General features: G+C 41.3%; 2 protein-coding genes and 1 pseudogene across 4 annotated transcripts; 1 reads left to right on the forward strand and 2 right to left on the reverse strand.

Moving 5' to 3' along the window:
- Positions 1-595: 595 nt before the first annotated feature.
- LOC127785783 (replication protein A 70 kDa DNA-binding subunit B-like) lies at positions 596-3486 on the forward strand (annotated as a pseudogene).
- A 4148-nt stretch (positions 3487-7634) lies between these two features.
- LOC127752791 (pyridoxine/pyridoxamine 5'-phosphate oxidase 1, chloroplastic) lies at positions 7635-13494 on the reverse strand. Of its 3 annotated transcripts, none has more exons than XM_052278200.1 (14): positions 13109-13494; positions 12987-13025; positions 11606-11773; positions 11414-11519; positions 10558-10721; positions 10198-10440; positions 10009-10097; positions 9862-9912; positions 9680-9770; positions 9191-9295; positions 8989-9059; positions 8234-8326; positions 8095-8148; positions 7635-8007 (listed from the first exon to the last, which is right to left on the reverse strand). In XM_052278200.1, the coding sequence occupies exons 1-14, from the start codon at positions 13466-13468 to the stop codon at positions 7950-7952; spliced, it is 1692 nt and encodes a 563-aa protein (XP_052134160.1). In that variant the 5' UTR covers positions 13469-13494; the 3' UTR covers positions 7635-7949. The 3 variants fall into 3 exon arrangements, with proteins under 3 accessions (XP_052134160.1, XP_052134159.1, XP_052134162.1); XM_052278199.1 differs by having other exon boundaries at positions 8234-8329; XM_052278202.1 differs by having other exon boundaries at positions 7635-8148; positions 8234-8329.
- Positions 13495-17951: 4457 nt separating this feature from the next.
- Positions 17952-22844, reverse strand: LOC127753210 (ent-kaurenoic acid oxidase 1-like). The gene is made up of 8 exons (XM_052278675.1): positions 22389-22844; positions 22116-22265; positions 21757-22011; positions 20071-20157; positions 19906-19984; positions 19327-19433; positions 18152-18270; positions 17952-18042 (listed from the first exon to the last, which is right to left on the reverse strand). The coding sequence occupies exons 1-8, from the start codon at positions 22827-22829 to the stop codon at positions 17952-17954; spliced, it is 1329 nt and encodes a 442-aa protein (XP_052134635.1). The 5' UTR covers positions 22830-22844.
- Between the last annotated feature and the right edge of the window lie 1255 nt (positions 22845-24099).

Below are 24099 nucleotides of genomic sequence, written 5' to 3' on the forward strand. Positions count from 1 at the left end.
TTCATACCACGAATCGCGCTTACCACCACGAGCCCTAAGTGGCCTTTTACACTTCAGAGAAGGCAATTCCCTATCCATATATGCTATGCAATGACAATTAACAAGAGCCAAGGACAGACCCTTTCACGAGTTGGTGTATACTTGAAAAAAAACCTGTTTTCACGCATGGCCAACTATATGTTGCTGTTTCTAGATCAACATCAAGGGAAGGTATTAGAATACTCATAGAGGATGAGGATGAAGTATGTTGTTCACAAACCAGAAATGTGATTTACCATGAAGTACTAGAGGCTGTCAGCTCTATGGTACATTCTGCGATTGGGTTTTGTGCATGATTTGCGATTAGATTGCCAGGATGGCATTGTGAAGGCTAAGGTACTATATCTTCACACTTGCAGGATGTTGATACATAGCTCGCAGCCATGCTGCCAGTTTTTTATGCTGTTGTGTGACTCTTATTTTTTCCCTCTTCGTTGTGCATGTGTTTGGCTTTTGTACGTTCATTAGGCTCTATTTCCTTCTGATCTCAGCTGCTTCAGTGTTTCAGCAATCCGGTTCCTTTTGGAACCTAATGTATTTTTTTATGTTCTTGCAGATGGGCAAATTGCAGATTGCTAGCCTTGAGCTTGGTGATGGGAATCCAACTCTCCGCATACGCATTTCACGGTTATGGGAATACCATGACCAAAATGATGAAACTAACTTGCACCATATTGGATTGGTTTTGGTTGATCAAAAGGTCATTTCTTTGAAACCTTTACATAATAAACATACTACAAAATATATATTTTCATTAAGTAACATAATTGTTTGAACAGGGATCCAGCATTGCTGCTATGATTTATCCTCCATGCGACAAGAAATTTAAGCCCCTCATCACTGAAGGAAAGGTATACTTGCTTACGTACTATCATGTGAAACCTTGCACGAAGCACTACTGGCCAGTTGACAACAAACTGGCGATTACTTTCACTTGGTGGAGTACAGTAGAAGAATGTGTTGATGTGCCAGATAACTTTGCTCAGTATGCTTACTCCCTTACGCCTTTTAATGAGCTACGCTCCCTTGTGGACAGGAAAGACTCCTTCACAGGTGCCACAGTTCTAGACCTATGATTTGTTACATATTACATTGATGATTTTTTTGCTGCTAACATGGATTCCTCTTCTTTATGACAACATCATAGATGTTATTGGAATCATCACTGAAATATAATCTGTTACAACCGTTCAGACACGCATTAAAGACGGTGATAGCTTGAAAAGGAACGTCTACATCCGCAATGCTGAGTTAGATCTCTTCCCTAAATTTGTATTGTGTATATTATTCCTAGCTAATTTTCTGAGGCTCTCTAACAACTCTGACATCTTATATCATCCATGTCAGCCAACAACCACCAAAATATTTACCTTAATACTAACATATCATTTTACTATGCTAGCTCCCTTAATTCCAGTACGCCAGCTTTTTTTCGTGTTATAGACTAACCACTCACTACACCACACTCCCTCTGTGATTTTTTTATATACACACAAACATAGCAATGAGACAACCAATATTGTGTTGTGGAGAGAAAGGGCTACAAGCTTTCCTGCAGATAACATTGTTAGTGCAGGCAAGCATCAACCGTAGATAGTTATCTTTGTTGGCACATTGGTGAGAGGCCATGGAAGTAAGCGATCTACAAGACACTTTGCTTGCATTTTTCTGCTATGCTTTTATCTTCTATTGTCATAATGCATAATACCATTGTTTCAGGAAACGTTTCTCTGTCAGGTAACTCGGCCTGCAAATGGTACATAAATATCTTGCCGTATCCTAAATAGTGACACACCAGATGCCAAATCCTTGGCTGCTAGGTATATTATTCATATCTTGCCGTCGCCCACTGTTGTTTTACCCTGCTTTATTTCTATCTAGATCTCACCTATATAATTTTATATAGTGTTGAAGAGAGCTATGAGCCAATAAAATGGCTTGATCTGCCGGCTGGACCTACTGCCCACAACAATGGTGAAGAAAAGACAATTGCTGAGATCAGAGAACTTCACCCTTTTAAGTTCAAGGTAAAACCCTTATATCCAGTTCGTCCTATTGTATTTCACACTATATAACAGGTTGTATTGACTGTCACCATCTTATGCAAACAGAAACATGAGTTCTTGGTTACTGTGGTCATAAAAAAAACTTAACATGGAGTATTCCTGGTGGTATACTGCTTGTGATATTTGCAATAAGACAACCAAACCATATGGAAGTTCTTATAGATGTGGAAACAACACATGCCCACCAGTTGTTTCAGCTTCACCTAGGTCAGTCATACTAGAACTAATCAAGCCACACAGCATAAGCATTGATGTATGAGAACTAATGTCACAGTGCATTTTTTAGGTTCAAACTGAGTGTGATAGCAGGCGATCATACAGCCGACACTACATTTATTGTTTTTGGCCGTTTGGCTCAAAGGCTCATTGGTTGTTCAGTTGATGCACTGGTGGTGGAAAATCCAACCGGCAAGGACCACATACCGAGAGAGATCACTGATCTTCTTGAGAAAGAATTTGTCTGGAATGTCAGCTTTACAGAGAACACAATTTCTAGTGGCATTGTCGCTTTCCAAGTGAATAGGATTATTAAAGGAGGTCAGAATTATTCCTTGGCTCTTCTACAGTCTCCATCTGGATCCCAGGCGTCTTTTGTGGTACCTTCCATGGCCCTATCTCCAGCTACATCTCAGGATGTTTCTGTTGGTCAGCACACAGAGACAGAAACTCCATCAGTAGGGTTTACTGATGCTCAGCTAGCTCTGGTTAGCCCATCCACTGGTACACAAGAAGATAAGAATATAGACGATGAGTTTGCATCAAAGACCCCTGGAGAGGATGTGGCTGCTGATAATGAAGACTATGACCAGGTCAGTGCATCCTATACCTAGCTCTCTAGCACATACAAATTGTTCACTGCCCACACTAAGGCTGTGTTTAGATCCAAAGTTTGGATCCAAACTTCAGTCCTTTTCCATCACATCAACCTGTCATACACACACAACTTTTCAGTCACATCATCTCCAATTTCAACCAACATCCAAACTTTGTGCTGAACTAAACACAGCCTAACTCTATATATTGGGAAATAGGATGATGAGCATCTCAGCCTTACACAGAAGGCTCCTGATTCTGCAGCTAAAAGCACCACTTCCAAGGCATACAAAAAGAGGTGAGCCACTTGATTTCTTTCTCTTTCAAAGTATGAGCTATTTGTCTGTATAGTAACCTATCTAAAAACTCGCACCAAAAAAAGGCCCAGACCATCTCCTGGAACCGGTGCAGCTAAGAAGTTGTTCAAGGACAATGATGCTGGTGGTACTGATGATGTTGCTGGAAGCAGGTATTGTTACTATTCTTATCTTTCATTGTATACTCGAAACCTTTTGCACAATTCTCATATGTTCTTTCCTAAATTTCCAGTGCCATCAAGAAGACCTAGCGCATCAGCAAAGATCGTTGCTCTTTTTTTTTGGATATATTCAGCTATATGTGGCCACCAAGATTAGCATTGCTGTCATAGAGACCAGCATTCCTCTGAGAAACTTCTTCAGGCTGAACAGAGCACATGCCTAGCTAATGTTTTCAAGATACCTCTACAGTCTTTTGTTCCCATGTTGGATGAATGCATCTCAAACCAACTAGGCTAGAATTATTCCTTTTGCAAGCAAAATTCTTATTTTTTGGCCTGTATTTATATAGCTGGCATTCTACATTATCATGATTCATCCTGATAATACCGAATACCAGCAGATCAGACCAACTATTATAGCTTTCTCAACTCGTAATTGCTTGCCATGGCTGATATTCTGTGCCCATATATCGTTTCCACGCAATTTCGTCCACATAGTTTTCAATCCAATCTTTATAGCTCAAACGTTTCAAACGAACATCGGTAGCTTTTAGACCAAGCGTTCATATATACGATAAACAACACAGTGCATTTTCCAAACCACCATATGTGCCAACCCAGCTGCACATTGAAGAGAACATAAATGCCCTATCTGCTCACTTGCCCACTTCTCTTAAAAAGACTTTGAAAAGACAGCATAGCTAGCACCCTAGCAACCTGTCTATCCTCACTCTTTAACCTTCTTCTACCTCTATCCGTTCTCTCAGCCAGACCTCTCTCTCTCTCTCTCTCTCTCTCTCTCTCCTTCCATCAAGAACACATCCTCTTTTCCAGCTTCACTTCCTCCTTCGGTTCTTGCTTGCGATCTACTACATTGAGCAGAAGAGGAACGGTTCATTGCTATTGCTGCTCTGATATTCATCCATACCAGGTACCACAGCCACCGCATCTCATTCTCCAAACTGATTTCTACACATATATTATGCTTTCCTCGCTTATCTTATCAAATAAACATAGGTACAACAAATCGATTAGTAAATACAATGGCAGGGAAATTAGATCTGTTTATAGGTAGAACAGTTTCCCTACATGCACAAGCCAAGCACATTCTCAGCCATATTTTTCTTTTATTTTTGCAGCAACATGGAACACAACCAAGACAGGGAGGTTACTAGGCCAATAACACAACCATCGACCTATGTGAAGAAACGGCCACTAGCAGCAGCAAAATTTTCCAATAGAAAGGAGACATCCCAATTACTAGCCGACATTATATACCAGAATGCAATAGTTGTCAGGGTCCATGGAGCTGGTAATCCAACCACAACCCAGATATCAGCGATGCTAGGTTTTGTCTGTGACTGCCAGGTTGATGATTTTGCCTTGCTTCCATTCCGTCATCGGATATATATTGCCACTTTTATGGATCATGACCAGCAAGAAGAACAATATGAGAAAGCACTGAACCAAAAAACATACACATTCAGAACAACAAAGCTTGAATTTCAGCCTTTCAAAATGAACTTCGACAGTACCATCAGTCCACTACGTCAAAGGGTGATACTAGCATTAGAAGGAGTGCCACCTGAACAATGGAACAAAGAGGCTATAATAGAGTTGCTCGACAACTGTTGCAGAATCGAAGAACTGTATGAAGAGCACCATATCCAGGATCTTTCAATGTTTAGATTGGCGGCATGGACAACAAACTGTGATCTTATCCCAAAGATCATAGAGTGGAACATTGACACAAACCAGCCAGGGCAACAATCCACTGATCTGAATTGGAAACCAAATGGGGATCTATCTATCATACTAATTCATATCGAAAAGCTGTTTGACTACAATGATCCAACCAGTGGAAATGAAGACAATCCAAAGGCTCTCATAGAGTATGAAAACAAAGTGCATCGTCAGCTTGTCCGGTGGCAACGACGAGGCCATCCACTTCTTGTCCTGCCGCCAGCTTGGTTGAGCTCCCGACAAGCCACCGGCCTCGTCGAGCTAGAGAGGGGCTAAGGCTGTGTTTAGTTCCTGAAAAAAGTTGGAAGTTTGGGGAAAGTTGGAAGTTTGGAAAAAAAAGTTGGAAGTTTATGTGTGTAGGAAAATTTTGGATGTGATGTGATGTGATGGAAAGTTAGCAGTTGGGGGTGAACTAAACACGACCTGAGGAAGAGAAGTATGACAAGGTGGGTCCCACTGTCAGCCTCTAAGGGATGTGGGTATTTTGGTCTACACGAAAATATGTTACATACGAACCTGATCTAACTGTGTCCGAGACGTATGTAATGGCTTGATTCAAATTTTGCAAAATACCAATGGCACCCAACCGATATCGTGAATAGTAGTGGTATTTTTTTCAATTAGACAAAATTGCAATGGCATGGATCTAATTAACCCATTAAAAAATGGAGGGAATAACACGTTACTACTTCCATTTACAAGTATTTACTACCTTAAATTTAACACATCTTATTTGAAATATTTCATAAATAAGGATGATGTATTGACACAATGTGCTATGTCTTAAACGTACTCCCTCTTTTTCGTATTATAAGTCATTTTGATTTTTCTAGTTAAAATTCTTTAGGTTTGATCAATTTTATATAAAATTTAATAACATTTACAATACCAAATTAGTTTAATTAAATATTAAATTGAATAAATTTTGATAATATGATTGTTTTATGTTGAAAATATTGCTATATTTTTCTATAAACTTGTCAAACTATAAAACTTTTTTGGTTATCGTAATCTAACAATTTAAAAATTATTAGTGCTATTTACTTATTGCCTATTAGCTCTAGGATACTTAGACCATGTTTTTTTTGGAGGATTAGTTGCATGTAAAACGAGAAAGGTAATTAACATGTGATTAATTAACTATTAATTATTAAAAACTTAAAAAATAAATTTATTGATTTTTTAAAAGTATCCTCTGTATAGAAAGATTTCGCATGAAACATATTGTTTAGCAGTTTGAAAAGAGTAGCAGCTAAGCTCAGTTAACTCTTTAGAACATGGCCTTAAAAGGCACTCATTTTGTAGAGCATATTTTACCTACTAAAATATCATTTCCACTTGAGTTTTATTGAGAAAAAAACTATAGATAATCTTGAATTTAGTATAGATAAGTTGGTTATATATCTTGGGGTGGAACCTGTTTCCTTGGGTGGTTTAAGTCTTTGATTAATATTTGTGCTTGTATTTATGGCAAATATTCTTATAGTGATAAACGTCGTGCATATGTATGTGATGACTTTGTTAATTTAAGATATATGGCTAAGTCTCGAGGTTTTCATAAAGACAATAATAGTAGGGTTCTTGGCAATGATGACCCAAGTAGGACCTCGCCCTTTGAGATTTTGCTTTAGCGTGGGGTAGCAAACTTGTTGGTCACCAAGGCTTCCCTGACCCTGGCATTTCCTAGAAGATGCGGTCGCCCATGATGGTGTGATGATGATAACATTGCTTATCTACCCACGCGGGTGAGCCTTATTTGATCTTCTAGCTTGCTACTTGGTTTTGCAAATCTTGTAGTGAATAGCGTTTGCTAAATGTTGAACCTGACTGTTCTGTTTTTTTCGTAGCCTTCTAGTTTAGGTTTGCAGTTTTTTATCCATTGTAGTCATGGTTTTTTATAATTAACTATGCGAAATGGAACAACTTCTTTATACAAAACATCGGCAACAACCTAACCATTAAAAAAAACAATAACGTTAGGGTGCACGCACGCATGTGTATATAAACGATTGTATGTTTGTGCTGTGTTTGAACGAAATATAAATAGGCGTTTAACTTTGGTTCAACAGCCTCAACCGGTTCACACTTCTGGCCTTCTCCCTCACTCGCCATGCCAGCAGCCTTGCCATCATTTCCCCCTCCTCCTATACCCATAATGAGTCCACCGACTACACCTCCCGCATTGATAAAGCTCATGTGCAAGTTTGGTCAGGTTTGAGACCGTACATACCAGCATTGAGAGATCTTCATCAAAACTAATAAGTAGCTTGTTCATCTACCTACAATCTGAAATGAACCCCGCTATACATTCGACGTTCTTGTAATCTCAATACCTCCAATACTACCAAACTTGCCAGAGTTACTAGTAATCTCAGTGATTGTGCAACTGCACGACGATGCTTACACCAGAGTGAATGACCCAAAACATACAACCTTATCTATCATAATAGGCACAGACGCAACACGCAAAGCCCTATTAGCTAGCAGCAAACTGGTAAAGCAGACAATGCCATTGCAGCACACAACTTTATTGACTTATATGCTTGATGCTGATAAATACTTATTTCCTCCCAGAACATTATTTCTTCGATATACTACGACGTCGACCTATGTCCAACAGTCTTCTCCAGGCTGAGATAATGAGATTCTCATCATAATTCTTTCTACAGGACGGTTAAAATTTAATGGCATTTACAGAAAAATCTTATGGCCAAGAGAAGGGCCTTCATGGATTCATCCACTCTGTGCTTCAGAGAACATCACATGTGTGAAGGGCATGTCGAAAAGCAGAGCTTCAGGCACTCACAGTCTCAAACACGCGACCTAATCATGGCACTAACATCATCGAGCAATTGGGACTCCTTGCAGCTGGGATAAGATTTGATTCTTGATAATAAGATGAGATCCTTTTTATTACCAAAGAGCTGGGATGGGGTTACTAGTCAAGGGGACAACCTCTCGATGTGCCATACCGTGCTCCTATCTACTTCTCGCAGTGAATACTGAAGCCTGTTTGCATCAAGATATTACGAGTTAATAGCTATGTTGTCTAAATAAATAAGAGAGAAAAATATAATGGCTGTATGAAACATACCGGTCATGCAGTCGAGACTGTTGGCCTTGCCAGAACTCAAAAAGTTTTGGTGTTAATCTGTACCCACCCCAGTAATCAGGTTTTGGGATCACGCTGCTGCAGATCAACGACACAGGGGCAATTATATGAAGACTTCGTAAAATACATAGCAAAGATTCAGGACTTAGTAGCTACCCTACTTAAACTTCCTAAGTAAGTGTTTTGATATGCATCGGTATCTAACTACATAGGTAATCATAGAAACTATACACCAATAAATAACAAAACACTGGTGGTCGAGACTTCAAGAAATTCCACTTTCAATTAATTTCCTTTCCTTCCCTTTCCAGTTTTCCACTCTATACAGAGAGGGACAAAAACAATGTGCTGCAGCTCCAAGTTTCCAACAGGAGGATCATTCCATCACAAACTTTGTATATCCAATGTGACAAAGGACAACAACAGGAAAGTGCAGTTATGATGCTTGATAGGTTCATGGTTACAAATAACTATCAGCACCTTGATTTTAATGGTTACTATCCATAAATCTGGGTTTATCAATGCCAGGAGCTCATTTTTATTGAACTTCAGGCTACTGTATGGTGAAAGTAGTCAAAAGTATCATATGACTTAAATTCTGAAGTAATTTGATAACTCAAAAGTAAACTGCCCGAGAAAAACATAACCAAAGTGAATAGTTCATGCCAATGTCCAATAGAATGAGAAAAATAATGTACTAATACCAAGTATGGAAATAACTGGCATGTCAAACTCACCCATCAGAATACTTTTGTTCCAATTCCTTGTACGCCTGCTGAAGAACTTCCCTTCCAGGAATGATAGTGCTCTAGAAAATAGCATAGGTATTATCGATTTTCATTTCATTTTGAAGCATGTTATACTTTCATTTGATCTTTGAGTAAAACATGTGGGAACCATAAGTTTTTGTACTAAACAGCAATAAGCCAATAACAGTACCTGCTTGCTGACTATTGCACCAAGTTGACTCCCTCGTGGGCGGCTGTGGAAATACTTCTCAGATTCTTCTTCTGGAACCTTCTGAACAGAACCTTCTACTCTTACCTGCATGACAATAAATACCAGGCATCAGCTGAATCGAGTTTGCAATATAAAGCAACATGGTATTTTCTTTGCCCTGGTTTGAAACACGGCTCATTGCATATTACTTAACAAATGAATACACAGTGTTCAATAATTGATGCTACAAATCAGATGGAACAGAAACTTAAAACCTAGTCAAATGATTGTTGATTGCAGAACAACAAATTGACATGGCAAGATACAAAAATAGCAAAAACTGCAGAATACAAAGAGCAACATTCTGTTGACGGTCATTGATTACGCTAGTGAATTTGTTTTGTATTACATGTTGGAAAGGTGTTTAATCCTCTTGCTATTAGATAGTACTACAGATAACACAATTTAGCATAGGATTGGTAAAATCACCTGCCGGTTCATCTCATTCCAGTAGAAAAGCAGAGCGGCATTTGGATTCTCAGATAAATCATGTGCCTTCTGGCTACCATAATTTGTATACCTGTACAAGGCCCAGCAGAATCACAAGTCAGTAGTTCCAGAGAAACTTGGACTAACAGCGAGAAATTGTTTAAGTAATCACTTGTATTTACCAAACAAATCCCTGCTTATCAACACCCTTTAAAAGAACCATTCTTGACGAACTGCACACAGATGTCCACTAAAATTATCATTCTGACATAAAGAGGGGAAACTAGCTTGCTGATCTGAAAGGAACATTTAACGAAAAGGAGGCATACGGTTTTCCCTCCTTATCGGCAGTTGTTAAAGCCATAGCATTTGGTTCACGTAGACCAGCAGTAACAGCTTCATCAAACCATCTAACGAACTACAAGCAAATCAAATAAAACATTCATCCCATTCAGAAGAACAATACTTTACTAATGTATAAGATGAATAAATTCAAAATTCTTTCAGTTTGATAGTACCTGATCAAATGGATCAGGCATCACCTGATTCTCGAGAAGTTCAGGGGAGATGTAATTTTCTCTTAGAGATGAAATGTCAACAGATGGAGCTTTTCCAATTCTCACACACATTGAGGTACCGGGATATGGAGGAAGATGAAGCTTATATTTGCTCACAATAGGTGGGGGAACAAATCTACCCCCAAGAAAATGGTGTGGACCGGTAAATTTTTTTGCACAGAGCTTTGGTGCAGTCAATGATACCTAGGCACACCATAAATCGCATTACAAATGAAATTTGCATGTTCAAACAGCAATATCTTATACTACTATATTGATTCAAATCCAGAAAGCTTCTGAAAAGGATGCTAAGTTGCTAACCAGCATATCAGGTTTAAACCCTCCTCCATTGATATCTCCCTCTTCAACGTGCCACCCCGAAGGGATATCAACAGAAACAATTGCTGGTCTTTTAGCAGAATTATCAATAGCACTCAGTGAAACAAGCCTGTTGATAAGATCATCAAATGGTGGTCTTGGTGTTCCTGCATTCATATTTCCCAAAAGAAAAAAAAAGCTAAAATAAATGAAAGCATCACTGAGCTCAGGAACAGACTCACTGAAAACCCTTTTGGAACTTAAGGCCTTTTCTCAATTCATGTGGTACATGAAATGATTCTTGTGAATTAATCCTATAAATTCCTGCGTTGCAAATGCAATGGGGGCTAACTCTGGGGTCTGGGCTCAATCCAATCCAATTTAATCCAAATGATAGCATTGGCAGCATTATCTTAATGCACAAATCATTCTTGCTTTAGTAAAACAGTGCAGTAAACTATGCCTTAGTTGTTCACTCATACAAATCTGTCAATTGTCCCATTCTCAAAAGAAAAAAAAAAACTTGACATATAACAAGATCGATACAGTATATTTAACAAAGTCTCAAATACAATTTGCGACAAAAGAACTAGTAATATATTACATGACATCAGCTGTTATTCGTACCACAGTTGAGCTACATCAATTCTCACTTGTTTCATTCCTAAGTTCCTGTTGATAAAGAGACTACCACACTACAGTCTAACAGAGAATCTATGGCCTTACTTTACAAATCACATCATATAGAATATTCATAAGGAATAAATATATAAGTAGCAGGCACTGATCAGTTCACTAGTACCAGCTTCACATCAAAATTACTATGATTATGATAAGATATTGGATAGCATGCACATACCATGAAACGAAAAACCAAACATTGCATCAATAATGATGTCAAACTCCTCCGATAAATTTGCAGGTAGGTCTTCAACAGGAACGAAAGGGATTGTTAGTGATTCAAGCTGAAACAAAAGAGTGGCTCGAATTATATTGGAAAAGAGTAAGCATTTGGCACGCCAAGAAAATGGAACAGGATATATCAGTTTACCTGAGTACAAAGGCCAGAATACAGAGGCTTGGGCGTGCGTTTTGGATAACATACAGAAGGCTTGTACCCAAAGTGATGAAGATGACGAGCAGCTACCAGACCATCACCACCATTATTTCCTGGACCACAGATTACTAGCACCCTTGTATGTTCACCCAACTTGTAAACCTGTGATTATTTTTGGGGGGTCAATACAATAAAGTATCACTAATTAAGACTCATAACAGTAACAAACAGGTACAAGAAGGAAATCCAAAGAAAGAAAAATGTGAACCACATGATGACAGTTCCATTTTTTTAGGTCTGACCAGATTTCATTTTCTCTACTCAAAGTAAGTGGAATTACACAAACCTATTAAACAGTTAAATCACTTCATTGCTGTATTGGCTAGTCCATTCTTTGACAGCAGACAGCCAGGCACAAGATGATTAGTTGCATTTCTCATCATGTTCAGCAACAACAGGAAACAGCATGATAATGCGGTAGTGCTGCATTCCAACCTAGATGATTATATGCATGATTTTTTAAAAAAATCTTGAAACAAAACTGCAGAGCACGAGTACACCAGCTACAGTAACGAAGCCAAAAAGTTGTGCAACTCCTCGTTGCTGATTAGAGTCGCTAATTTACATGCTTATTAATCAAACTACCACGTCTTGAAGAAACACAATACTCCAGCATAATATCAACACATTCAGGTAAGGCAGTTACGTATTGGGAGCACAAATTCCTTTCGAGATTCAGCGATAGTGAATCAATTGAACGCGCTTTGAAGATTTGTTCTACTTTTGGAAGACCTTGCGTTATGTCACTAGATATCGCTTTCTCGTATATAAACGTAACTAAGGGGGTGTTTAGATCCACCGGCAAATTTTTTTGCCCCGTCACATCGAACGTTTGGAAACATGTACGGAGTATTAAATATTGACAAAAAAAAACTAATTACACAGATTGCGTGTAAATTGCGAGACGAATCTTTTAAGCCTAATTGCGCCATGATCTGACAATCTGGTGCTACAGTAAACATTTGCTAATGACGGATTAATTAGGCTTAATAAATTCGTCTCGCAGTTTACATATGGATTATGTAATTTGTTTTGTTATTAGTCTACGTTTAATACTTCAAATGTGTGTCCGTATATCTGATGTGGCCCAGCAAATTTTTTTTGCCGGTGGAACTAAACACAGCCTAGCCTATCCCCTTTGTAAAGGTTTTGTCCATAATGACCATGAACAGTTGCTCCTGTAGTGGCCAAATAAGTAGCAAGAAACGATTGAAACCGCCACAGCAACCAAAATTGAAAGGTACTGAAACCCATCACACAGTAAACATCATCACCCAAATCGGGGGAAACAAAGCCTCTGAGCGGGTGCCTTTACCTCCACAACCGCCGCCGCAACGCTAAGCCCCGCAAGCTCCTGCACACACACACCAAACCCAAGGGATGGATGAGTCAGAGAAGCCGAGTGGAGGCCGGGGGAGGGAGGGAGGAGTACCGGACCATGAGCTGGTCGACGCTGAAGCCGAGCGGGCCCATGAGCTGCTCGTCGATCTCCGCCGCCTCCCGCTGCGCGAGGTGCGTCACCTCCTCCCCCGACGCCGACGCGGACGCCGAGACGGCCAGCGACGCCATGGCCCGCCGCCACCGAGGGTCCTGCGCGGCGGTGATGAGGGCGGCGCGGCGGGGTGGCGGGAGCGGGAGGCGAGGGCGAGGGCTAGGGCTCCGGGGGAGAGAGGAGTGAGGTGGGGGAGGAGGAGGGGTGGGGGAGGAGAGGAGGAAGGGCATAGCAAGGGAGAAGCAGGCCGCGGCGGTGGATTTTTTGTTGTTGCGGAGGAGTGCGGAAGCCGCCACGGTCAGCATCGTCGCCCCAGTTGCCCACCCGTCTGTCTGACACTCTGACTCACCTGGTCACTTTGTATGTATGGCCAGGCCAGCTGGGTTTGCTTGCGTGGCTTTAGCAAAAGCAATTGCTTGCTTGGTTGTTGGTTGCTTTCTTGCTATTGGATTTTCTTTTTCTTTTCAATTTTTTTTTAAAATACGTACGATCTAGTTGTACAACTCATATACAACTAAAGACATGTAACCATATATCAATCAAAAAGAGCATATTCATATACATTGTAGTTGTTGCAACTGATGATTTGATTCACTATTATGTGAGTCAAACGGTTGGGTCGTATGCATAATAAATTCATTTTTTTAATATCATTATGGTATGACTAGTGCAATGTTTCCTTTACACGTCATGCTATTTAAAATAATAAAATGCTAAACAATTTTTCAGAAGAAGGCAATGGTACTCCAATACTAACGTGTGGGTCTCTATTATCAGTGAATTCATGTGTTTCCGATATTTGAACGCTCCCAAATGCCTTAACCGGTTTAACTCTAGTGCGGTTGTCTCGCTCGTGTTCTTACCACCACTAGCGCTTCCTCGTCTTCTGCCCCTACCCAATCTCTTGGCTCACTACGAGTCTTCTCTAGTCTAGCACATAGTCAACCCCCTCATCATCCATGAGCTATCACTACCCTCTTTGCACGCCACCATCACCGCTCCAACTGTACATCATTGTCAACTTTCTCAAATGCGATGCAATGTCCTCCAAATCTTGTGATGATCCTCATGCAGCTGAATACATAGGCCTTGGGCTACCCAAGTCATGGCTCGCGGCTTGGGATTCAATCTCTGCTGCAAAAGTCTATTTTCCCATCATGTAAATAATGTTCACAACCCACGTTATAATAGGTCATCCCTGGTCGTGGCCCAATCCTAGGCCCACTCCAATCCTCATATACCTCCTATGCCCCTTCTCCACACCAAGTGTTGAGGTCACTCTCATGTGTTGGTTGAAACTAAGGCGAAGAAGGTAGAGTCAGTGGAGACTACTCCAGCTAAGACAGAGGCAACAGAGGTTGAGCTGACGACTATAAAGACTTAGACTATTACTGCTACCCAAAGATGAAGACCCAAAGATGAAGGTGGCTTCGGTCGATGTGGCTAATGAAAGTGCATGAGAGTATTTATATTAACTTCACCTACCTCCTTTTTGAATGGTTGGTTGTTCTCTACATGTGAAACCTTAGGGCTTGTTCGGTTTAGAGGAATTTCAACTCATAGGAATAGGAAAAGTGGAGGAATAGAAATGTATGCACGCATCAATTCATAGGAATTTTTCCAAAAGGTTTGAGTGGATAAAATTTTTTCTATGTTTTCTCTCTACAACTTGAATGGAAAAGAAAAATTCCTTTGGTTTCCTATTCCTCATTCCTATAAGCCGAATGGCACATGTAGGAATTAATCCTTAGGATCCAAAACCTTTGTTTTTCCTTCAAACCGAATAAGACCTTAATTCATGCCTTTCTAGACTTCTTCCATGCCTAGGGTTTGAAAACAGTTCTAGGTCCAACTCACTATACGTACATTTCTAACTCTATTGCGTTTTGTTCTTTCTTCACGAAAAAAAAAGTCCGAACGGTACTCCCTCCGTTCCAGGTTATAAGACGTTTTGACTTTAGTCAAAGTCAAAGTACTATAAGTTTGACTAACTCTATAGAAAAAAGTAGTAATATTTACAACACCAGTATAGTTTCATTAAATCTATAATTGAATAAATTTTTATAATATATTAGTCTTGAGTGAAAAATATTACTACTTTTTTCTACAAAATAAAACAAACATATAGTAGTTTGACTTTTACCAAAGTCAAAACGTCTTCTAACTTGAAACGGAGGGAATAGTTAATTGCTCTAGGAATAAGTTCATTTGGTGACCCTCAAAAGTGATTGAAATCTAATCCGTGACCCTAAACCACAAAACCGGATATCTTTGACCCCCAAACTATGAAAACCGGTGCAATTTGACTCCCTAGGCAGTTTTGGAGGGTGGTTTCGCTGACGTGGCGGTATTGACCCAGTCTGTGTGCTGACGTAGCGCTTAGGTGGCATTTCAATTAAAAAGTTATACGTGGGACCCGTTTGTCATTCACACCCACAATTGTGGGGCCCACTGACATGTGGGCCCCACATGCCATCTTCTCCCCTCCCTTCTCTCTTTCTTTCTCTTTCTCCCCTACGGCTGTCGGCAGGGAGCGAGCGGCGGTGGTGACAGGAGCTAGCTGGAGCGGCGGTTGTGGCAGCCCGCGGGCGACGGCGGTGGGCGGCAACGGGAGGGCGGCGGCGGCTTGCGGCAGTGGGAGGACGAGGAGAACGGCGGTGGGCGGGAGAAGCACGCCGCGGCGGCGACTTCGAAACCGTGCGGCCCCACGGCGAGGCGGAACAACTTGAGGAGAGGGATGAGGGAGAGCACGCCGCCGAGAAGGTCGCCTCACGCTATCACTCCCCCTACGCGGCCGTCCACCGAGAAGAGAAGCGCCATGATCCGGTCGCCGCCGCCGCCGCTTCCCCTCGTCCTCCCTCTGCCACTAGCCGCCGCCGCCCTCGCCCGCCCACCCTCCCGCTGCCACCGGCTCCCCACGTCCTTCCACTGCCACAAGCTGCCGCCGCCCTCACCCACCCGCCGGCCCTCGTCCCTCAGCCGCCGCTCGCACCGCCGCCGGTTCCCCTCAGCCGCCCACTGCCACGAGTCGCCGCCCTCCCGGCGCCGCCGCCGGTTATGGCGTCGAAGACCTGGTCGGCGGCGGCCGAGCTCGCCATACCGCGCAGCGTGTGCCTCCCGCCGCCGCCGCTGTGGTCTTCTCTGTCTTCGCCGCTGTGGAGCTCAGCCCGGGCGCCACCTCCACTCACAGGCCGCCGCTCGCCGCCGTCTTCACCGCTCGCCGCCGTCTCCGCCCGCCGCGGGAGAGAGAGAGAGGGAGCGGCGGGGAGAGAGAAGGAACTGAGGGAGGGGAGAGAGAAGGGTCACATGGGTCCCACAATCTATTTTTGGTGTCAATGACAAATGGTCCCACATATATTTTTTAATTCTAAATGCCACCTAAACGCCACGCGTAAAGGAAACCCGGTTAATACCATCACATCAGCGCCACGTCAGCGAAACCGCCCTCCAAAACCGCCAAGAAAGTCAAATTGCACCGGTTTTCATAGTTTGGGGGTTAAGATATCCGGTTTTCTGGTTTAGGGTCACAGATTAGATTTCAATCACTTTTGAGGGTCACAGATTATTCCATTGCTCTAAGCAGAGCAAACTCTCTTAGGTTGGGCGAGGTGGGCCAACTTTTACTACAGTAACAAATGTGGCCACTATACAGTGCCCGGCTGCTACAGTACAGTGCAGTACTAGGCTGCGTTTTGCTTCTGCTGTTGGGCTGTGCTGCTAGCTTAGCTTTGCTCTTCTTGCTGTTGGGCTGGGCTGAGCTTTGCTCTCTTCTTTTTCTTTTTCTCAATTATTTGCGGGGCGTCGTATTCTACCTATCTAGCTAGTTCTACCTCTAGTGCTTCCTCTTTAGGGATTGGTGTAGAGAGATTTGGAAGTGAGTGCATGAGAGACTAGGCTAGCTTTTATCTTGGGCACTCAAGATTGGCATCGAGCTCGTTTGTCACTGTATTTGTTACTCTTTGAGGTTCTCCTGTTCGCTAGCTAGTGAGGTGTCGCTCACGAGCGCCGGTGAAGTTTGTGAAGGATTACTTTATCTCTCTAAAAGGAAAAGAGGTGGCTTGAGTAGATACCGAGCTTGATCTTTGTTGTTGCTTTGTGAGATTAATTTGGAGTTAAAGAAACCTGACTTTTTGGAGTCCCTCAACGGAAACGAAGGATAATTTGGAATCCGAAGTTCGGTGAAAAATCAGTTGTCTTCTCCTTTATCCCTCTTTTCTTTTGTGCATAATCATTTGTATCGTGTGCTAATTGTTTTGTGCTAGCTAGCTCGCTAGTTTCCTGCTTCTTTAGTTTTCATGTTGCTAGTTGTAGCTAGTGAATTAAAGTTGTGCTTGTGAGTTGTTTTCCCTTCGTGGGCCTTTCCTACCTAATTGGAACCTCCAGTGTTTTTAAGCAGAACTTCCAGAGCCTACCGGAAGTTCCGACTATAGGAACAAAAAATACAGATCCCTGTCAAGTTTAGGACTACCACGAGGGCATTTGGGTCTCTTTGCGTGCAAATGTGGCTTCTCTCTTGTTACGATGTCTTGTAGCAAAATTTCTCCTTTTTATTGCATGAAAGAATCTAGCTAGGAGCACTACAGGTGAGAAGCTTGCTGCTCATGTAGGATTTGCCTCAATATTTTATTAGAGAAAAATTCATGGCAGAGTTTATTTACATACAGAATATGTGGTAATGTGGAGCAGGAAGAATTGAACAATGCATTTAAAGAAACTTAGCCTGCCAATCTGCCATGTCATTCATTGGTGAACGGTGACTTTATTTTATCTGAATGATATAAGCTGCCATCAGAGTTTACTAAAGGACATGGCAGCCCCATCTGTTGGCCTTGGGTGTGGAAGGTAAACAACCCCTGCATCAGGATTCAACAACTCCCATCTGGAAGAAATAAATTGAGCCAGTGAAAAAAAAATACAGAGGGTGAATTATTACTGAGAATAATTGTACACATGTACTGTTAATGAAGGTTTGGAAGTTTAGTGAATACTTGTAACCACAAGAGAGATGATGGAGCATGATGGTTAGCTGCAGCCTTGCCAGCATGTTGCCGGCGCAGATCCTCTCGCCGCCACCGAACACCTGGTACGTGCCTAGCTTCGCTGCTTTCTGATCAATCAATGCACTTATGATTAAGTTGGCAATTTATCATCAAAGGAAGAACATTTACTTCGATCGAGTAATAAATTATGTACATGAACGACCACATATGTTTAGTTACGTTTTCTTTCAAATTTAAAAATAGTTATCGTTTTGATAAAGATACGGTCTCCACAAAATAAGTTTTCACTATTTCTATTGTAATATATAAAAAGTATCAGTAAATATATAACATTATTGAAGTACATTTTAAGATTAATCTATGCATGTGTTATATACGTATATCAGTAATTATTTATAGTCAAAGTTTTTAAGTCTAGCATTGTAGCATCAATGTTTTTTTTTAAAAGATAATTATTTGCAACCTGAAGGGAGTAAATATATAGCAGATCGGCACTCAAGTCCTCATTTATAAGCAAGTTTTGTGGGCTTGGCCCATAAAATTGGTTTATAAGTGGGGCTACTAGTTTAAATAGGATTACTTTAACCGATCATCTACTTGATTATAGTAGTAAATTAAAGAAGAATTTTTAAGAAAACATATTTTTTGAAGCATGGGGAATATAATCTGGTGAATAAGCTACTAAAAAGAACATGATTAAATTGCAAGTCTTTATATTGCTATGCTAGAAAGAATTCTATGGGAAATTAATGGCCTCAAGTACACCATAAGTCCATAACTCTGCAGACCATGGTTATGTTTAGTTCAGCGCAAAGTTTGGATTTTGATTGAAATTGGAGATGATGTGACTGAAAAGTAAAGTTGTGTGTGTATGATATGTTGATGTGATGGAATAGGACTGAAGTTTGGATCCAAACTTTGGATCTAAACACAGCCCATGCATCTTTCTGAAAGTTTATCTATCAAAATTCAAAGCACCACAATTCTTCCCCTATCTGTTTTATGAAGTTCTCAACCCCCCAATCAGATAAGTGCCTGTATATGGTAGATGCACACACATAGACCATTTTATTTCTTTGTTATATGGTAGATGCAGCACAATCCAACTATATTTTTTTGGGTATTTTTTTTTCATTTTCATGTATAGTTATGAACCAACTTACATCCCATCTGTCGGGGTTGAAGCTCAACGGATCATCGTAATATTTAGGGTCAACATGTAGTGATCGGATCCACACAATTACTTTCCACCCCTCTGGTATTGTATAACCTGCTTGCATGCATACAATTAAACAATTTTGAGTGAGAATTTACTTAGTATCTCGATCATGGGTTATTCTCGATAATTATTCATTAGTACCATTTTCCCTCTGCTCCAGAAATAATTTTGATAGTTTTAATTTTCTACAGTCTACAATACAAAATTGTGATTATTCTTGTAGTTTATATAATTGCTGGGTAAGAGTGCAAACATACTACTAGTATAGATTAGAAATGACAGTGTGAACTGTGAAGACCACGGGTATTGGCGCCACATGTCAGTAACACATTGATGTTATTTTCCACTCATGTATAATTACTATTTCGATTAATTTGCCCTTACATGCATGTTGTATACCAACAAAAAAAATATCATAAAAATGCATAGTATGGAGGCGTTTGATAATTATGACCTTAGTTTTATGTTAATGATGATCAAAGTCTCTAAAAATAATCATTAAAGTATAATTTATTGATACCACCTCGGTACTCGACATCTCTGAGTGCCACCCGGTAAAGCATCGGAGATATGTTGGCCAACCGAATTGTTTCTTCCACTACCTGCAAGTGCTCAATGATATGTTCATGTTCATAAGTTCATTGATTACTCATTGAAATCATGTTCATTAATTTCTTAGTACATGTACCTTGGCTGTGTACTTCATCTTGGAGATGTCATCTAGAGTAATGAAGCTGGCTCCATTCTTTTCTTTTGCTATGGCCAAATTCTCTTCCTGTAAAAGTCAAGGCACACATCCATGTAGATAATTAATGTAATTATGAGAAGACATGCATACACAAGTGTTATTAAGGACTTCTTTGGAACACATGAATAAAAAACACGTGACAGAAAAAACGAAGGAATGGAAGTGGTATATGTCCTTGGGAATTCTAAAACATATGAATTGTTGAAGCTTATTGTATGGATTTTTCATAGGAAAAGCTTAGGATTTGAGGAGAGAGATAGACAAAAGAAAAATTTCTTATGAGGTTCAACCTCAGGTTGGAAAGGCTCCAAAATTCCAATGAATTAAGCCATTCCAAATAAATTTTGTAGGAATCTCAAATATTCTAAAGCAGCACATGATTTCAATCCTATAAAAATCTTCTATTTTTTCTTGGTTCCAAAGGAGACGTAATAAGCTAAGAAGATGGATATGTATACCTCCAAAGGATGTGCCCCATATCTCTTTACTTACTTCTTCAAATATACTAACAGTTATGGAAATTCTAAAAAAATGATAATATATTATTTATTGACATCTACCACTCCAAAAAGACTTTAAGTTGAACATGGTCTCCAAAACGAGAAAAGAGACAAATAAAGTGATAATTAGCTCAGGTACTATTCATAGTTTGGAGTCCCCCCCTCCTCCCCAATGTATGGGCCGAATTTACAGTTGGAATTTTCTAGGATAGTGGATATATACATATATTTGCCATTGTCACCAAAATAGTCTTTAATAATGTCTCCAAATTTTTTAAAAATATTTTCATCATTATTTTGCTTGTTTTTTTTCAGAAAATAATGAGGGGGTTATCTCATCAAGGTATAAAATCTTTTTTCCTTTAGAAAATAGTCTATTGACACACATATACTCCATTTGGTTCCAAGTTGTTTTGGATTTATGCCCAAGAATTAAGAAAACGCCTCAACTTCCTTTATACTGGATTGGAAATGAAATTTTATTTATTTGTGATAGGGGATAGTACTTGTTTAATACGGGAAAATTAAACATGGGAGAAAATTCTAAGATGTCTTACCTTTAGAGAAGAGTTGAGAATATTAAAAATGGTCTATGTTTGAGAAAACTTGATAAGGTTAAAAAACGCAATTAAGCAATGGAAACTTGAGAAGAGTTTAGATAGGCCGCTCTGCTTGCGGCTACTATTGTGTCATCTTGGTTTGACCCCTCTAGAAACCAACACCATTGTTAGATCATATACAATAAGATAACATAAATAGGCTATAAAAGTTGACACCTCTGATTTATGCTGAGTAGGAGAGGCGAGAGAAGAGAAAATTAGCAAACTATAGATCCATAAGCCACCTATAGAATTTGATGGTTTTACGGGATATATTTCTTCAGGTATCTGGCGACTAACATATAGGACTGAGGAGTTTAAGCTGGGAAACCTAGCTTCTAATATCTATTTCATTTTCTAGATTCTATAACTATAGATTTTTAGAATTTGTGTAAAAATCTGGATTGTTTGGAGGAGCTTTTGGTGGCTGGAGATTCTAGAAGAATTCGAAGTTGTACCTATCAAAAGCTCTCTCAAACGAACCCTTATAGAAGAAAAAAAATACTTCATTTTATTGGTTTACGTACTCTTAACTTGGCAAGGACAGCGGGCAATTTTGCGAGGTGGTAGGTTGCCCACATGATGGCGCTGGAGGTGGACTCGTAGCCTCCCAAGACAAGGGAGACTATGTTATCCACCACCTCGTCGTCGCCCAGCCGCCGACCCTGCTCATCCTTCATCCGCATCAGCCCGCTCATCACATCGTCGTGCTCCTCTAACTTCGCCTTCAGCTTCCTCCTCTCGACCTCCTCCCTGAACACCGAGTTCAGCTTCCTACGGCACTGCATGCACAAATTCATGTGTACAGTAGTACTTTCTACCATCTCTAGCTTCACTGTTGTTAAATCCGATCCAAGCAGAGAAAAATTAATTTACAGGGTGTCACCTTTCGAGCGTGGTGGAACGCGGTTCCTGGGATGTCCAACTGTAGCGCCCTGAACCCGGCAACCAATCCGGCGAACCACTCGTCGATCTTGGCAGTCGCCGGCGACGGCTCCATGCTCACGAACATCCTGCATATGTTCTCGAACGTCACCTGATCTCGATGGATCCATCGATCGATCGGTGAAAAGCAACATATAATTCGTTGCATCCATGTGAGCAAGTAGCTAGGAGTATGCAAGAATGAGAAGCTAGTATATGTATATGGTTAGTTTACTTTCTTGATCTCGGTGGCGGCGGTGATGGTGCCCTTGGCCGCCCACGACCGCAGCGCCGCCGCCACGCGCGGCTGGACGACCTCCGCGAAGGACCGGAGGGAGTTTGGGCTGTTGATGGCGCCGAGGACGAACCTGCGCAGCCTGGCGTGCCGGCTGCCGTGCACGTTCACGATCGACGAGACGCCGACGAGCTCCGGGTCCGGCCAACCGACGCCGAAGCTGCCGGGCGGCGCCGACCGGAACACGAACCCGTTGGACGCCGGCGAGCAGACGAGCACCGCGGGCGATCCGAACAGGTGCGTCCGGTAGATGCCGGCGTCGTCGTCGCCGTCGCCGTAGCAGTAGCGCCGCCTCTTGGCCTCGATGAAGGCGTCGGGGCGGCGGGCGAGGTTGAAGTACCAGAGCAGGGCGAGGGTCTCGCCGACGAACGGCAGGCCCATGTGGCCCGGCGGGAGCCGTCTCGCGCGTCGTGTCCCGCGGCGGCGGAACGCGAAGGCGGCGCGGTGGAAGGCGTCGGTGCAGTGCCAGACGGCGAGCGCGAGCAGCGGGACGGCGCCGGCGACGAGGGCGCCGAGCCGCCACGCCCAGTCCGTGGCGCCCACGGCCACTACTGGCGTCTGCATGCCACTCATCATCTTGGAGTGAATTGAGGTTGCACGTACGGCGGAATAGTACAGTGGGTGGGTGATATACTCCGTATTATACAAGTTTTGAGTTTTTGGTTACACTGTTGACCATTCGTCTTATTTAAAATATTTGTGCAAATATAAAAACGAAAAATTGTGCTTAAAGTACTTTGGATAATAAAGTAAGTAAAAAAAATAAATAATAATTCCAAAATTCTTTAAATAAGCCGAGTGGTTAAACAGTGCAAATAAAAACTCAAAATCCTTATATTATAAGACGGAGGGAGTATAAATTAAGCCTAATCTCACGGGAGCTTTGGCAGCTAGCAGCTGCTAATCACTGATCCCTGCTGCTGCTACTGTACAAAGCTTGTCTTGTTGCACTTGAGAATATTTGGGTTCCATGTGATAAGTATCATTCATTTGGTGTGAGTGAGTTTAATTGTGTGACTAATGAATTATTACTCTCTATATAGTAGTAACCTTTTAGCTATGTATTTGGAGTTTTGGACAAATACTTACTCCATCTATGTCCAGCAATTGTTTATGCTACTGTAAGTAGATTGAAATTAGCCGTCGGCTTCTTAGACGTTATGAAAGCCACGGACGGAAGAACTCACCGACGGCAGCGTCTTCTCCTATGGCACTCCAATGATAGCGACTCAAACTTATTAACTCCGGCGAGCTCCTCTAGATTAAGTTTTAGGGCTTTATGATGGGATGGAGGTAGGGGCAGCGAGGAGACAAGACAAGGGTACTTAAGGGTTGAGCCCAATTGTAGTCTCTTTAAAGTTTAATCCATTTTAGATCCTACAAATAAAAACATGAAAATTTTGTCAGGGTTACGGATAAAACATACCTTTTATCCTAGGAGTCATGAGATATGTGGATACGATATATCCTCAAGTATACGGGAAGTATCCTTTTGAGTTAAAGGAAATTGTTAAGTTCTTGATGAAACAATCTCTACGAATAGAAGGTGTCAGAGTTGTATTTGGAGAAGATGACGATATTATCTTATTGTACGGGGTCCATTGTCTCCGAGTCCTACTCGGAGACTAAGGTGATCTGCAGTATAAATAGA

This window comes from Oryza glaberrima, chromosome 10 (genome assembly GCF_000147395.1).
Source record: "Oryza glaberrima chromosome 10, OglaRS2, whole genome shotgun sequence".
Taxonomy (NCBI): Eukaryota; Viridiplantae; Streptophyta; class Magnoliopsida; order Poales; family Poaceae; genus Oryza; species Oryza glaberrima.